This window comes from Falco naumanni, chromosome 3, assembly GCF_017639655.2.
Source record: "Falco naumanni isolate bFalNau1 chromosome 3, bFalNau1.pat, whole genome shotgun sequence".
In the NCBI taxonomy this organism is placed as follows: Eukaryota; Metazoa; Chordata; class Aves; order Falconiformes; family Falconidae; genus Falco; species Falco naumanni.
This window is the reverse complement of record NC_054056.1, coordinates 108715522-108730987: the sequence shown is the minus strand read 5'-3', so window position 1 is coordinate 108730987 and position 15466 is coordinate 108715522. Positions and strand designations below refer to the sequence as shown.

The following is a 15466-nucleotide window of genomic DNA, read 5'->3' as shown; positions in this document are numbered from 1 at the left end:
TGGTGGCCTGAAGCCTTTCTCTGTAATACAACATTCATCCCAATTCCTGCCTTTAAGACAGCAGGTCTATAGACTATAGTCAGATTTTGGGGGGGGTTTGGGGTTGATATCTGCCTGGTTGTTCTGAGCTTTGACAGATAACCCCAGTTTCTGGGTTTTTCTGGAGATGCAGGTGAGCTGAAGCACCTCTAGCTCTTGCTTTGCTTCCCATGCTGGCAGCGGGGACCAGGGGGGCACAATGCTCTATGCTTCCCTGGCATGATGGCCTGTGTTCCCTTCCCTGCTGCTCAGTGATGGCACAGGCTGGTGAGCTGGTCCACAGTGGCATGGTTAGCAGTTAGTCTCCATCCCTGTTCAAGACACGTGCGAGTGGAAAATCACCCAACAGCACTGGCCGTGTGCCATCCTGCCTGCCCTGTAATTCACTGCTTCTGCAGTGACCTCCCAGGAGCATCAGAATTAATTGCCATTTAAGCAAGAGGGGGAAAACGAAGCTTTCTAGGAGAGGAAACAAACAGAGTAATGGTGTCTGGTGTTCATTCTCACCTGCAGAATGCTCTCCTTCAGCATGGGGTGAGCTCAGAGAGACCTGCCCAAGGACAGCTTTACTCCAAAGCATCCCTTCCGTACATGTGGGGATGCAATTCCCTGTCTGTAGGCACAAGTGAGGAAGAGTGGAACACAGCGTGATTTGGCAGGCCTGGATCTGCTGTTTGGTTTGGAAGTGGGGTTTGCAGGTGCCTCCTCTGCTCTGCTGTTAGGCATCACGCATGCTTCAGTTGGAGCTGGCAGTGGGAGCTGAGCCTGCATTCAGCTGCAGCCAGGCGAGATGGACTGGTGATGGGGACATGGAGCAGTGACAGGCACACCACTCTCTATCCTGAGTTTTTTCTGCAAACAGGGTTAGTGATTCGGCACTGATGGGTTCTGACCTGCCGCCAGCTGGGTGGCAGTGCCGGATACAGGCTGCAGTTGGAGACAAGGGACAATGCGGGTTTTGGGGACAAGGTCCCCACCCGCCAGCTGGCTGATGCCCGTGGTTGCCCAAGCAATTAAAAGATTCAATTTCACTGCGGTTAGCACACATGACCTGTTTGCATCAGCATGTGCTTTGCTACAGGAGCTGTCTCCATCTTCCCAACCCCAACTTTACTGCTTATAAAAACCCACGGACAGCCCTTGCTGCTCTCCCCCCAGTCACTTCCAGCCAGGAAGCTAATTAGCAGCTTTGCTTAATTAGTTGAGGGTGGACTTCCTTCTGGAAGAAAAGTCTCAAGTGCCCTCTGTCTGGGTGCTGCCAAGCGAGATGGAGAGAGGAGCCTGAGCTGACACAGCCCTGGGTGAGACTTTTTTTAACCATGTGAGTGCCACATGCATGCTGCTCTGGCACTCATAAAAGCTGAAATCAAAGCTTGCCAGTCCTACCTCGTGATGGCAGGGATGTTTTCTTATTAATGGGGTTAATTTTAAGGAGAAGGGTGTGTGGACATTCTGAAATTCACCCTGCATAAAGGTATCATGGTTTCAGCTTCTCCAAAACATAGCTGGCAGCCCTTCCTTGGATGGATCAAGTCTGGGCAGATCCCATAGGGTGGAAAGGCCGTGGCTGGGGGCAGCAAACAAGGCACAGGGGAGGCCACCTGGAAGCCCAACATTGGCATCTACCTCTGAATGGGTCAGAGAGACGCATGCATGGTCCCTTGTGGGAATGGGAGGACCCTTGAGGTACTTCTGCCTGAAGTGTCCAAGACCTGGATGGGGGGACCACAGTCCAGACACCTCGTTCTGATGCTCAGCAACAGGTTTTCAGGAAAAGCTGGCTCTCCAGCACCCTTGGCCAGGTTGCAAAGGGATGGGGGAATCTCAGTTCTTCCCACGGGCTCGTGCCAGCACTGAGGTGGTGATTGTGAAATGGGCTGGCACCCAACCAGAGCTTTAAAGACGCCATCATGGAGTGGGCTGAGCCCTCGAAACCCTTCCACCAGTGCAGTGCTGCCCCGGCTCCTCCAAATCAAGCCCTGAAATTGAGATGCTTCCAAATGCCATTCATTAAATCATCCTGGGGACTTCACAGTTGGGTGGGAGATCAGGTCTCCAGGCTAACAGCCTTCTCAGATCTTTCCAACACTCTCCTCCTCACCAAGTCTTGCATTAGTCCCTCAGATTTTTCTCAAAGCCATTGGAAGGGCATGTTGTCTCCTTTGATGGCCAAGATAAGAGATGGTCAGACAGCATACTTGGGAGAGGGACAGAGGTTTGAGTTACACAACACATCTGTAGGTCTGTGGTGGCTGAGGAAGCTTGGTGAGATCTAGGCTGTGGCTTGCTGCATTCTGGGTGTGTGTCCATTCATTTCCGTCACCTTCTCCCCTTTGGCTGGGAAGGGAGAAGCTGGAGGACTTACAGATGTTTGGACAAAGTGTGGGAGCAAGGTGGCCTGTGAGGGGACAGCTGTCCTCACATGAAGGCTGGGTACAGGCAGATGGAGAAGCAGAGGGTTGGCTGATGGAGGAGAGGTTCTGTGGGGTTCAGCTGGGAGACCGTCCTCATCCATGGCATCATCATTCCCAAGTGCAGCTGAGGTTCAGCTGCCTGGGTCACCCCACAAGCTGCAGCAGCATCCTCAGGAGCAGGCAAGGGTTTTTTCCACTTCCTTGACAGCGCTGTCTCAGTGCTCCTGGCCAACAATTGCTATGGGAGATTTTCTAATATAATGAAGATTAGTGGGTGTCATTAAGAGGATGACGTCTTGCTCCATCTGTCTAGAAGGCATTTGTAGGAAAGCCCTTGCAACCAAATCCCATTGAGACAGGCAATTACGGTAACTGTTCTTAACCCTTTCCTCTTTATTCCGTCTGGTTTGTGGTCCCTGGAGCCCAGTTGCTTAACATCCTCATTTTTCCTCCTATGTTCTGTTGAGAGGGCTGAACTCTTTGCTAATCCATGCGGTGGTTTTGTCAAGAAGGCTGTTTGTTTGTGGGACAAATCCCAGGTCTCTGTCATTGTCCCATGCTTGTGTTGGCCAGTCAATGGGTGGAGGGTCTAAGGCTGGTCTTCACATCAGAGACCTTCAACTTGCTTCTCTGAATTTGTCTCCTCTCCCACCATACAGCTGATCTGCTCCTGTGACCCTCTTTGTTCCGTACTGCTGGTAGGGTGAATGTCATGTGCTACATGCAGGTGGTCAGGGCTTTGTGGCCACCAGAAAGACGCTGGAGCTTCCTGGTGGAGGGAAACACAGCCTGCTGGACACGGAGCACAGAAGCAAAGCATTAATGTCCCTCTTCTCCCCTTTTGCTCCCTGGGAAACAGGAGGTTCATTACTTGGGAACTTGCAAGAACAGAAGAACCAGAGCCAAAAATGTGCCCCTGTCCCTGCTGTAGGCTCTTCTGCTCTGGGAGAAGGTGAGAAATCTGTTCACTTGAGTATGCACACTGTCCAGCTCCTAGGGACACCTCCAGTTTGGCTTGGCTGCTCTGTTTGATCTGTAACTCTTGGGTCAGACATGGAAGTAGAGGTCATCAGTGGACTGTCCTCCAGTAGCGGAGCAGCTGAAATAGCTCCTAGGGCCTGGACCTGCTGCTTCTTTGTGAGCCCCTGCCTGTCCACTCCTGCTTTCTGCTCCCAGCAGCAGTGATGGCAACCTGCATGCTTCAAAGCCACGCTGAAACCCTTGTTCTGTGCTTCAGAGCTGAAAAGCTGAGGCCACCCACCCACCACAACTCATGTCTGTGCCCTGTTGTGTCTCCAGCTCTGCCGCCTCACTTGCCCTGGCTTTGTCTCTTTGGTAGAGAGGTAGGATGTCCAACCCGTGAGCAGGGAGGAGTGGATCCTTGTTCTGCTGGGGGCATGTTAGGAGAGCAGGACAGCAACTGCTTCATCTGCATGGGATCCTTGCAATATTCTTGACATGGTCTTCCTCAATTTGTCTTGGACCTTCCCAGGCAGGAGAGTTTAAAGAGGTCTTTGATCTTCTTGTAGTTTTCAACATCTCATACTCAACAGGAGTCACTTCATAGCTGACTGTCTAGCAAAGCAAATATGGAAGTGAGAAGAGAATCGGGGTTGGCTTCCAAAAGACCTGGCACCATCTCTCTGGTACCTCCACAGTGCTTCATGTGGCACATCAGGCACCTGAGGTTTAGGAGGTGGTTGTGTGTCTGTCTGCTGGCCAACCTTTGTTTTGAGACATGGCTGCAGTTTGCCAACATTTTACAGCTGTCCTCCCCTCTTGGCTCTCACACAGGTTGTGTGCTCCAGATGTTGCTAGATTCATTCACCAGCAATGGGAGTGCTCAGTGTCCAGCACCTGCACTGATCACATTCAGCCCTTCTCTGTCTAGGCAGCGACTAGCTGGTTGTTGGTGGATGCAGGGAACAGATAGAATTTTGTACTGTTGGCAAGAAGGTATGTGAAGCCAGGTAGCAAATTCGAGAAGAAACTTGTAGGAGCTTGGAAGAAGCCTGGGACAGAGGTGAGGAGCCCACCACACCAGACTGTGAACACAGCTCCTGCCAGCTGACCATGCACTGGATATTTGAGCACAAATACAGCCATGACACTGGGGAGAAGAAGGTCTCCAGTCCCTTCTGGTTGCAACCTCTAAATTCATCAGAGCTTCCTGAGGATGCCCATACCCTGGACCCATCCTGGGGATGGGACCTCATCATCTCTGGGCTGAAGCTCCCTTTGCCCCTGGTGTCAGTTTTAGCCAGGGCAACGGCAAGGCCTCATTCCTCTTCCAACAGTGACAAAGATGCATGGCTTAAGCATGCCCACAGAGACTTGCCAGCCAAGGGGACACCTGCCCAGCAGAAGTGGCATGGTGGCCATTCCAGCTGCCCCGCGTGGGGACACGTGCTACTGCCAGCTGCTCAATTTATCTGTCATCTCATTCTGCTCAGGCTTCATCGTTTATGACTGTGAGTTAAGACCACAGTGTAAGGCTTCTCTGTAAATAAATACGCCCATTCCTGATATTTAAAGATATATCTGTTGCCTGGTTTCTTTAGAAGTAATGAAGGAGGTGCAGACCTAACACTGGTGTTCCTTGGAGAGACATGAGATTAAAATCCCGTATTTTGGAAGAAAACTGAAAAGTGGTTTGGCAGGTTCATCGCTGTTCTTGGGCATACTGCTGTGGTATAACCTTCTGGGCTGGGACCTCTGCCCCAACTCCAAGTCTTCATGGGACAGAATGGAGGCAAACCCAGTCTCTTCTCCCCATGCAGCTAAAGCTGGAAGTCCCTCTGTCTGATGGCTTCATTTTTGAGGAGCTGGAGCATCCTTCTTGAATGTAACTTGGAGCCCAGACCATGGAGCTGGGAGCTCCTCCACACTCTTTGCTACAGCCTGGCACTTTCTCCATGCTCAGCCAAACATTGATCTGTAGTCTTGCTTTGAAAAGTGAACCACCGTCCTTGTCCTCAGCATGAGCTGGATAACTTATATCAAATATGCACCTGTAGTGCCCAGATGATGGACCTGTATTGGCCTTCTAAGCCAAAAGCAATCCTTCCTGCTGAAGGGCTTCTAGCAAACAGATGAGCTCCAGGTCCCAGGACCTGTTCTTCAAAGCCACAGTGCTGCTGACGGCAGTATCTGGTTGTTTCCACACAAACCAGGGCAGCAGGTCTAGCTTGGCTCCATGGCCAAAAACTTCTCCGAGAGGAGAAGCTACTTAATCAACCTTGCCGCAGCCATGGTAGCAATCAGAAGCTTCAGAGTCTCCTGGGATGGGTGGAGGTGAGCCTATGGGAGAAGGTGCACATCACCCCAATGCCCAGAGTCCAGGCTTGGAAACTGGTCTTGTAGTAGTCCTTGGTATGTGGCAGGTCATATCCCAGAGCCTGATCAAAGATGCAGGAGAGGTCTACTGGTGAGGGAAGAGCTGAAGAGCTGAAGGCACCAGGCTGCAGACTAAGCCCGGGGGTGTTCGTAGCAGGGATGAATGATTCAGGTTGGAAATACCAGGAGGATGAAGGGCTTCAGCTTAGCAAACCGGGAGGGCTGCACCCCAGGGCATGTGAAATCTGCTCAGGATAGGCAAGAGCTACAAAATCACCATTGTAGGAACTTGTTGTCATGCTTACGGAGACAAAGAAGGCAGATCCCCTATTGATCTGCTATTTAAGGAAATGTCACTTTTTGTGTCTGTATTTTGCAGCTAATTCCTCTTAATGATAAAGGCTTCTCTGTGCTCCCTTCCCCATGTTCCCTCCTCCCTCTCAAAGAAAGCAAAAATCTCATCTTGTTCCAGTGACATTTGGGTTTCAGAAAACAGGCTATTTTGGGTGATTGGTTTAATCATACATCTGAGATGGGGAGAGCAGCCTGACTGCCTCCTGGGGATCTGGCGTTCGGCTTCCTGCAGGCAGCCATGCCCTCCGCGCTCGGTGCCTTGCGTGCTGTGCCTGCCTCAGCTGCCAGGACAGGTTGTGGGTCTGCCAGCCTGGCGGACTCTGATCTTGTGCTTCCTCCTGGTCAGTTCCTAATGAGACTGATCCTGAGAGGCTCACTGGAGACCACCCTGGCCACCATGGCTTGTCCCCTTGTAGCGTGAGAGCTTGCTGATCACAAACCAAGATGACAAAGTGAGTGCTGTGGCCACGTATGGCAGGTAACCAAAGCTAGCGCAGACCTTCAGCAAGGTCAGCTTGGCCTTCAGCAATGAGCTACCAGCCCACAGCTCACCAAGGACAGCCGTCCAAGATCGTTTCAGCGTTTGCTGATTAGCTACAGCCCACAAAAACCCTTTGCTGTGGATTCATAGCCTCCAACTTATGGTGTGGAGGGTGAGCTGCAGACCTGTCCACCACACCGTGCTCCACTCAATGTGATGTTCAGAAACCACTGCCAGAAAACGGGGCGTATCATCACCTCAGCAGTGCCTCAGAGCCCTGCTTTCCCCCTCACTGCTTCAAAAAGAGTGGCTAAAAAATTCTGCACTGTTGAATGGGATGGAGGGGACAGGAAGGCTCATTATCTCCCTCTTGTCTTGATTCAGCTTCCGCTATTGCTAATTAGAGCGGATGCCATGGGAGCAGCTTTTCCGAGAGAGGAGTTAGCAATGCTCGGGCAGCAAACGTGGGAGATATTTCATGTAGAAATCTGGTGTTGCGGGCCTGAAGCTGAAAGCGATCTGATAGCATGGTCCAGAGACAAGGGATCAGACAATCCCTGAACGTTGTAGCCTTCTCCTTCCATTCAAAAACATACAAATTTAAAAAAAAAAAAAAAATAGGTAATTTAACAGGGTGGCTTTTCCTTGCCTTGGTCACAGATATCAATCCTTTGGTAATATTTTACTTGGAGAATGGAATCATCATGTGCAGAGGAGCCTTGTGAGACACCTTTGGCACCCTTCAAACCAAGCTTTGCAGTCAACGGAGACAGGCTGAAGGTTGGACTTCAGCCTTCCCATCACTCTGAATTTCCCCCAACAACACTGAGTCTGATACTCAGCTTTCAGGACACGCCATGATTCATGTTGTAGCTATGAAATGGTCCTCATGATCTCACCACTGGGATTTAGCAGGAGACAGCTGTGATGTCATCCCATTTGTGGTAATGCTGCACCTTCTCTGTGGTTCCTCCACAGATGGGTGATCCTGCCTAGAGCAAAGACCTAGTCCTGGATCATCCTGGGAAGAGGTTGCAGGTCATGGAGCTGGTCTCCTGCCACACGGCTCCATCTGGAGCTGTCAGCTCCCCATCATCCCACCGCAAGCAGTGAGCAACGTCTGGTGTCTGTGAATACAGGCAGCAAGATCAGTTCATCTCCTCCTCATCCCGACAAGTGTAAAACTTGTTCAGATTGCAGTTCCTCTTGGTTCTCCGCATCGGAGAGACACATCAGCCCATCCCAACCAAAGCTAAAGCAGGACAAGAGAGGGAGACCCACAGGCAGCAGTAAGTGAATGCAAGGAAGCTTGAAGGATGAGAAACGCACAACAAAACACAAGCTCGAGGGTCCTCCCTGCTGTGCCAGGCTGGTTTTATACTGGCTTTGGGTACCAAGTGCAGCCTAACTGGGAGAGTTCAACCTGAGCCGTGGCTCAGCTCTGTCCTGCCCCATCCAGACCATTGCTAGGACACGGTCCAGTATGAATTTGACCACATAAACTGATTTAGCATCACTGAGGTTAGTGCAGAGTTTGGGAAGCTTGAGCCTGGCACTCACACTTCTCTCCAGATAACAATTTTATTCCCTTGATCACACTTGTTTCTGTATGAATTGATTTTGACCATACCTGCAGGTTTCTTAGAAAATTAAGTCCAAGGAGGTTGTGAGATTTCCAGGTGTGTAGATAAACATGGGAAGAGAGATTGCACGTGTAGAAGAAGGATTGGAGAGACCATGGTGTGGTGGTGGACATGCCTTCAGTGACCCCTAATCTCAAAAGCTGTAAGCAGTGAGCACTTAAGCAGGAATTTAAAATTTCAGGTTCAGTGTAAGCTCTGAGATATTTTATATATACTGTAAGCATGTAATTCTGTACATGCAAATTTTGGGGAACAGCAATACTTGCAGATGAAAAGCAATGAAGTCTTAGGGATGGGGGATTATAGACTGTATTCCTATCCTCTATTTTAGTTATAAATTAGTAAAACATTGAGTTTTCCAGTGGCTTTTGTATAGCTGTAGACACCGGATCGCTGTCCTAAGGACAATTTCCTAGCTGTAAAATTTCAGAGGGAACATCAAAAGCTTCGATCTGAAGCCCAGGCATATTCTAGGCTTGCTGCGGAGAGCAGACAGGCTCCTCCCAGCTGCCCACCTTTGCCTGCATTTACAGGAAGATATTTGTGTTGCTGGAGCAGCATCGGGCAGAGTGCCAGGTACAGGGAGGTTTTCTGCCGACGGCTCATTGCTGACCCCAGGCTTCCCAGCGGGACGCGCTTGGCACGGCGGCCGCCCATCCCCGGCTGTGCTGGTGGTACCCAGCTGGGAGGAAAGTGGGCTGGGCTGCATCCCTCCACCCCACCCGGGGGGGGTTGCGGTTGGTCCAGTTTAGCATCTAACGGGAGATCTTAAAGGCATTAAACCGGGAGGGTGGTGAAAAGCTGTGGGAAGGAGATGCGCCCAGCTCCCGTGGCCAGGGGAGGAAGGTGAGGAGGAGCGGGGGTACCGGGACAGTGGGAACAGCCGGGGGACAGCACGAGGACCTGGTTGCGTTGTGGGGTGGTGGCTGGGTGCCCAGGGATCCTGTGCTTTTCCAGTGGCTGTGAGTCCAAATGCCTTCACAGGACATCAGAAACCAATATATTTGAATTAATCATTCAAATTAAGGGCTTCCCCAAGAGGGGAAAACCCATTTAATTCTAGCACTAAATTATGTCCTTCATCTGCAAAGTCTAAATAATGCCAGCAGTAAAAAACTTGTCTTGAAAAAATGAATATTCTTGCTTTTAAATCTTCTTTGGAGAAGCGTTGCCATATCATTCACTTAAAAGCCAGAATGATGCTGTTAAAATAATTGTACTTAAGCCCAGCTGTGACCTATGATTTATTTGCTGGTCCTGCATTGAGTTAATGCAGCTGCCGATCAACTACATTAAAGGCATTGTGGTAGAAATCAGTAACATAAAAAAAAAAAAATTTGTTTGTTGTGAGGTTTTTTTAAGGTAAATAGAGCTGTGGATGGTATTAATTATTGCTGGCATCAAAATAATCATATTTAAGTGTCGGGGAAGGTGTCTACCTGCCTGCAGCAGAGACAGTGCAGTGATGTTTGCTTGCATCTCCAGCAAAAGCAACTGGAAGCAAAGCAATTCCTGGGCGAGGGAGCCAGGCAGTGTGAAAGCGGCGTGCACACTGTTCACAGAGCATGCACAGAGCGCGTGGAGCCCAGCAGTCCGGCACCAGAGATTTCTCCTCTCACCTCTGTCACTGACTTTCCAAAAGCTGGAATAAGATCAGGGAGAGGGTGCTTAAGCAAGCAGAGATTCAAGAGCCTAAGTTGCTTGAGTGCTTTGGAAAAACCCTCCCCTAAATAAATTAAATGTTTCAGTCCACAGAAATTTTGCAAATTTGCAAGGAAATTGATCTTGCTGATAGAAGATTAGAAGGATTTGGGAAGTAGTTTGTCATGGAAAAGTACGCAGAGTCGTAAGTAAAATCTTGCCTTCTCCACAAGGAGAAAATAGCAAAGGGAACCCAGTGCCAAGCCAGAGATAACAGAAATACTTTGAATTTCTGGAGGACCTCCTGTGCCAGGAGTGGCCAGCCTCAGCGGGGCTCTCCCTCTTCTAGCAGCATTGCTTTTCATTTATTGGAGTAACTGAGTGGCTCATGGGCACGGTGGCTGCAGCAATTTAACTGCAAAAAGGCCTTTCACAATATTCCTTTTGCAGGCAGAAAATTCAATTTAGTCTGTAGCAATGCTTTCTAGTGTTAAGCAATAATCCAGGGCAGTACAACAGAGCTTTCAGGTTTATTGGTTGCTGTTCCTTAATATTTTGATTGAAAGCTCTGCCTTGGCTAGATGATTTGACAGTCAGGGCTGCTTTGCAGGGATTTTTTTTTTTTTCATATCCGCTGTTGCCAGATGCAGGCTGCTGTCTGAAATATTAATGCAAGCTGCAGATCCAGGAATTAAAGAGGTTCTTCACCTGGCTTGAGTTAAAACAGCTGGACCTGGGATGGATGCATGTCTGTATGGGGACAGTGGAAGACCTGAAGCATGGGTCTCTGCAGAGCATCACTTGGTGCTCACCTCTTACTGCTTTGTGGTACCCTGGTTTTTAGCTTAGAGGTTGGGAGCTGCTGGGGTGGGAAAAGGGCATCAGACCAGGCAGCTCTTCCTTACGGTGCTGCTCTTGATTTTCAGCTCTCCCTCCTCCTCCCTGGTGCTTTTCTGCTGCCAGGTCTGCAGGCAGGGATGCACACCAAAAACCTGCAGGTGACAGTGGCAGGAAAAGATGACTGTCCTTGCAAGAAGAGGAGTCACTGGGAAAGATAACAGCATGGTTGCAAAACCTTCTCCATCTATGCAGATGAATTGCCTGTGGCTGCGGATCCAGGCTCCGCATGTCGGGGGGGAAAGGTCTGCCATCCCTGCCGCATCTCCCTGCCGGCTCCCAGCAAGGCATCGCTGCCCATGAGGCGGGGATAACCCCAGCCATCCTGCCGTTGGCACCTTGCCCCAACCTTTGTGGTGTTGCTGCATCCCGGAGTGTGGCCATGACTCTGTTCTGGCCACCACATTGGTCCTGCTGTGACCCAGACCATAGATGTGTCCTGGGTGGCACTGGGGGAACACCATGTTTCGAGGGGTTGGGAGAAGATGTTCCCCCAGCTTTCCCTGGCTTTGTCTCTTTGCTCAGCACTGGTCTCCCCTCCTTTTAGCTGAAGAGGCAGAGAAACACCAGCAGGTTGGTCTCCCATAGCTTTGGAGATGTCTTGCTCTGTTGCAAATAACTTGCAGGAGAACAGCTGCCCATCCCCATAATCCTCTGGCCTTTGTGGTCCCACCAGTGTCACCTTGGTGCATCTGAGGGGCTTTGGGGACATCTTCAGTGTGTCTTTCTAACTGTAGCAATGCTGGAATCACCCATGGGAGCAGGAGGAGATGGGGCTTAATGACACCAAGGTGACACACTGACGGCAGCTTGTGCCACTCCAGCAGCATGGCTTTGCCAAGTGTTGTCAGGGCCGTGTGATGCAGAGGCTTTCCAAGAGTGCTGATATTTTTAGGGCAATGGCTATTAATCACTCCTTGGCAGCTGATTGGCCTTACAGCCTTCGATGACTCCTTCTGCGATGCTGGGATTTCATACTTAAAAACAAGCAAGAGCCTCAACCTCATCTCCAGAAACAAAACATGCATGGGCATGGCTGGATTTTGAATTACTTGTCTGTGTGTAATAGAAAAATGTGGGGAAAGGAGTATCAGAAAAGAGAGATGTAATGAGGGCTTGGGCTCTCAAGCGGCTCTGGAGCAGACAGCAAAGATCTTGGCTCCCAGTTGTTCACCCATGAGGTTTGGGGGACCCCAGGGAGGCACCTGGAGCCTCCCCTTCCTCTGTGATGTGCTGTAAATCACTAATGAGCCAGTATGGTCCCATCCCAGGTTAGAGGATTAGTGGGGGAAGCCTGTTTCTGAGCAGTAGAGGGAGGTGGGTGCTGATGCTCATGGTTTGTGGTCGTGCTTGAGACCAGAAACAATTTCTTTACCTACTGCAGAGAAGGAACCAGCTTCCAGGACAACAATTTGCTTGGTCCCGTCCCACCACAAGTTCCATAACATTGCTTATCCTTCCCTCATGTGTGGAGTTTTGCCATTAAAAGCAATTGGAGGATGCAAGGAGATGCCAAGAGGAGCTGTGAGATTTGGTCTAGGATTGCAAAGAGCTCAGAGATGTCTGTGGGGAGTGTTCTTTGCTGTCAGGCGATGAGTCCAGCACAGACATGGGTTAGTTATGTGTCACGCAGTGGATGATGGTGCAAGATCCAGCCTGTGGGATGCAGAAAACCTGATGATAATTTCCACTGTACCAGGTATGCTGCTTTGGTGGTGCCAAAGCTGGACTGTGCAAGCGGTGGTGGGTACCAACCCCACATTAACAAGCAGAAGATACAGTCCATCACTTGGTGACTCAAACAGCTTGTCCCATGGGTCATGAAATTGCTTGCAGATGATTAAGAAACCCGAAGGCAGCTGGTGCTCACAGCAGGACCCCTGGCGTGAGCAGCTCCGAGTGGGACATGCTGCCTGGCTGTGCTGGCAATCCTCGCTGACTCTTCTGCTTTCTTGCTTTGAAAGCTTTGAGGTCTGTATATGAAAAGTAGCTTATTCAGAAAGATTAATGACCTTCAGCTGTGGAGAGGAGGAGGAGCAGAAGACATAGAGAGTGACTGAGGGCTCACAGACCCCTATTAGGGGAGGAGAGCCCCACAGGAGCTGCACCCTGCAGCAAAGGAGTTGCACGTATGAACCTCAATTAAGAAACAGACTCTCAATAGAATTTCCAATTCTACTTCAGTCTCAAAAAAGGCATTTCAGTGATTTTAACCATCAGAAGCACATATGTTCCTGTACTCCCTGCCTACAGCAGCGGAGGGTTTCTTTTTCATTTATTCACCTGAAGAATGATGCCAAGTTTTGCCTTGTTGGTTTTTGTGGAGCTTGGGGTGATTGTAGCAAGAGCCAAGAGCTTCTGCAGACAAGGCACTCTCCTGCAGTCACTCCAGAACCCCTTGGTTTTCTGCCCTTATGTTTACAGGGTCCATTAGATCCTCAGCAGTGAGCAATGGCATCCATGTGCCTAAACCATCAGAGCAGCCACACCACATATCCCAGGGCTGGTGGTCTGCCTTGGCCATGCTGCTCTGGTTCCTCCCAAAAAGCTCCAGCTGATGCCAGGTTGGCCAAGACCCTTGGCCAAGACTCTTGCACATGGTTCAGCCAGAAAAAGCAGTACATGCAGGAGCAGAGTAAGAGGCTTCTTTTTGTTTATGTTGGCTGGAAATCAAACTTGTGGGGTTTTAGCTTTGGCCAGTTTGAAGGCTAAAGAGATTGGATCTGATAAAAGCAGAGTCCAGGGACTGAAAGAAGATGCTTGAGATGTTCTGAAACACAGAGCCAACCTGCCAGTTGCATATATGTTTATGTTTAATGGGAAAGCCAGCACTGAAAGCATCAAAAAGCATGTGAGGAACCCATGACTGGTGCCCCACAGCCCTTGTGGGATGAGCAGCAGTGTCCTGGTCTGGCAGCTCCACCACATTGCTCCAGGTCTGATTTCCCTGGCTTCCACCCAGCCTTGGTCCAATCATCCATCATTACTTCTTCTTCTGGTTTGTTATGCTCAAGATGCAAGTCCCCATCTGTTCTGGTGGCTGCTTAACCGTGGTCCTAACCAGCAGCATGATCTGGAGGGGAGGTGACGAGGATATGCTGGGTACCGCAGGATGAGTTAAGCAGCCAGTTTCATCCTTGCAAGAGTACCTTGGGCTTCCCAACCTGAAAACTGGACCTTGAACTCACTGATTGGGTGGCAGAAACAAGACAATGTCCGTGGAGGTGGCATGCAGCCAGTGGTGGTTGGTGAAGGACATTAAGGGCAGGCCAGTGACCCAGGCTGTAATTACTGCAGTTAGTAACCATGGCAAAAATAAATAGGTGTCCTCTGTGGTCAGATAATTGATGAAGAAAGAGGAGACCTTGATTAACATCCATGCGGCACCATTCTTGGTGGGTTCATAATCCCTTCTCACCTGCTGGCATCACACTGCCTCCGGACTCTGGTGGGAAATCAGCCTGTTAATGACAGAGCAGGAGGGGGATGAAATTTGTCCTTGGTGATCTCCATAGCAGATCTATCTTCTTACCTCACTCATCATTTTACTTTGATGATGCTGGGCAATGCAGCCAGGTGTTCCTTGGTGTTTCTGACACAGCAAGGCTTTCCCTCATGACCCTGCCCTGATAGTTCGTGCTGGCCAGGGCATGCTCCTATGGTTGTGGAGGGAGTTTCAGCGGTCTGAAAGGGCTCAATGAGTGGTTGAGATCCATCAACCAGTGTGGAGGGACCAGGAGGGACACAAACTCATGCAGGTCTTCACCAGCAAGAAGTTGGCAGAAGTCTCAAGTCGACAGGAGCTCGAAAAGCTGCAACAGAAAGGGAACGAATAAATTGTTCCTCACATGCCCTGGAGCGAAGACAAAGTCATGGGCAAGCAACAAGCAGGGTGCCAGGAGACGGTGGAGCCTCATGCAGGGAGATATTTATATATGCTTCCTTGTGGGCATTTTTCTGCAAAACTTGGTAACTGGACTCACTCCACCTTTTTCTGAAGGACAGAAAGGACAAGTGGCTATGAAAAAATAACTGAGAATGAGAGAGGAATGAACTGGGAGAGCAGACGGTGCCTCCGGTATCTTCTGTGCCAGCATGGGAGTCAGTGAGGAACTGATAACACAATGTTCTTCCCTGTGCTTTGGAGACAGCAGCAAACTCCAGCTCAGAGCCCTCATGCAAGACAGGCAATACTTTTCCTCCTGAGTGTCCACTGTCTGGATAGCATCTCCCAAGGACTTGAAACATGGATTGAGCAGATGAAAAACCGAAAAAACTCTGTTAGTTGGAGTGATCCACATGCTACCACCCTGTACCAGGTTGTGCAGGGGCAGAAGAGCATCTTCTTGCAGAACACACCACCCCCTGCAGGCAGTGGCCAAGAAGTCTTTTGAACAAGGTGGAAAAGACGGCAAAACTGAGATAGCTAAGAGGAAAATCAAAACATGGTCTTAAGCAGGTAGAAGTAGAGAAGGCGGCATGAGCTGGCCAGAGCTGGTGGCTCTGCAGCCCTCTCGAAGAAACAAGGAACCATCTTCAACCTTCAGGACATGACGCAGAAGATATTGCTGTAGGTGTTCTTCCACAAAAGCAAGGGAGAGGGTTTAATTCTTACTTAATGTTGTAACTTGGCATAAGGAGTGCTGCCTCCAGCTCTCAGG

At 50.0% G+C, this 15466-nt stretch overlaps 1 protein-coding gene across 5 annotated transcripts in view; it reads left to right on the top strand.

The window, feature by feature from the left end:
- Positions 1–15466, top strand: part of ARHGAP39 (Rho GTPase activating protein 39) — a 148283-nt gene that overhangs the window by 112850 nt on the left and 19967 nt on the right. Inside the window, exon 1 of one of the 5 annotated variants that reach the window (XM_040586395.1) lies at positions 9010–9113. The exons of the other annotated variants lie outside the window; for them this stretch is intronic. Within the exon in view, the coding sequence (XP_040442329.1) occupies positions 9082–9113 (32 nt within the window). The 5' untranslated portion in view covers positions 9010–9081. Of the gene's footprint in view, positions 1–9009; positions 9114–15466 lie in introns of those variants that run through there. 5 annotated transcript variants of the gene reach the window in all.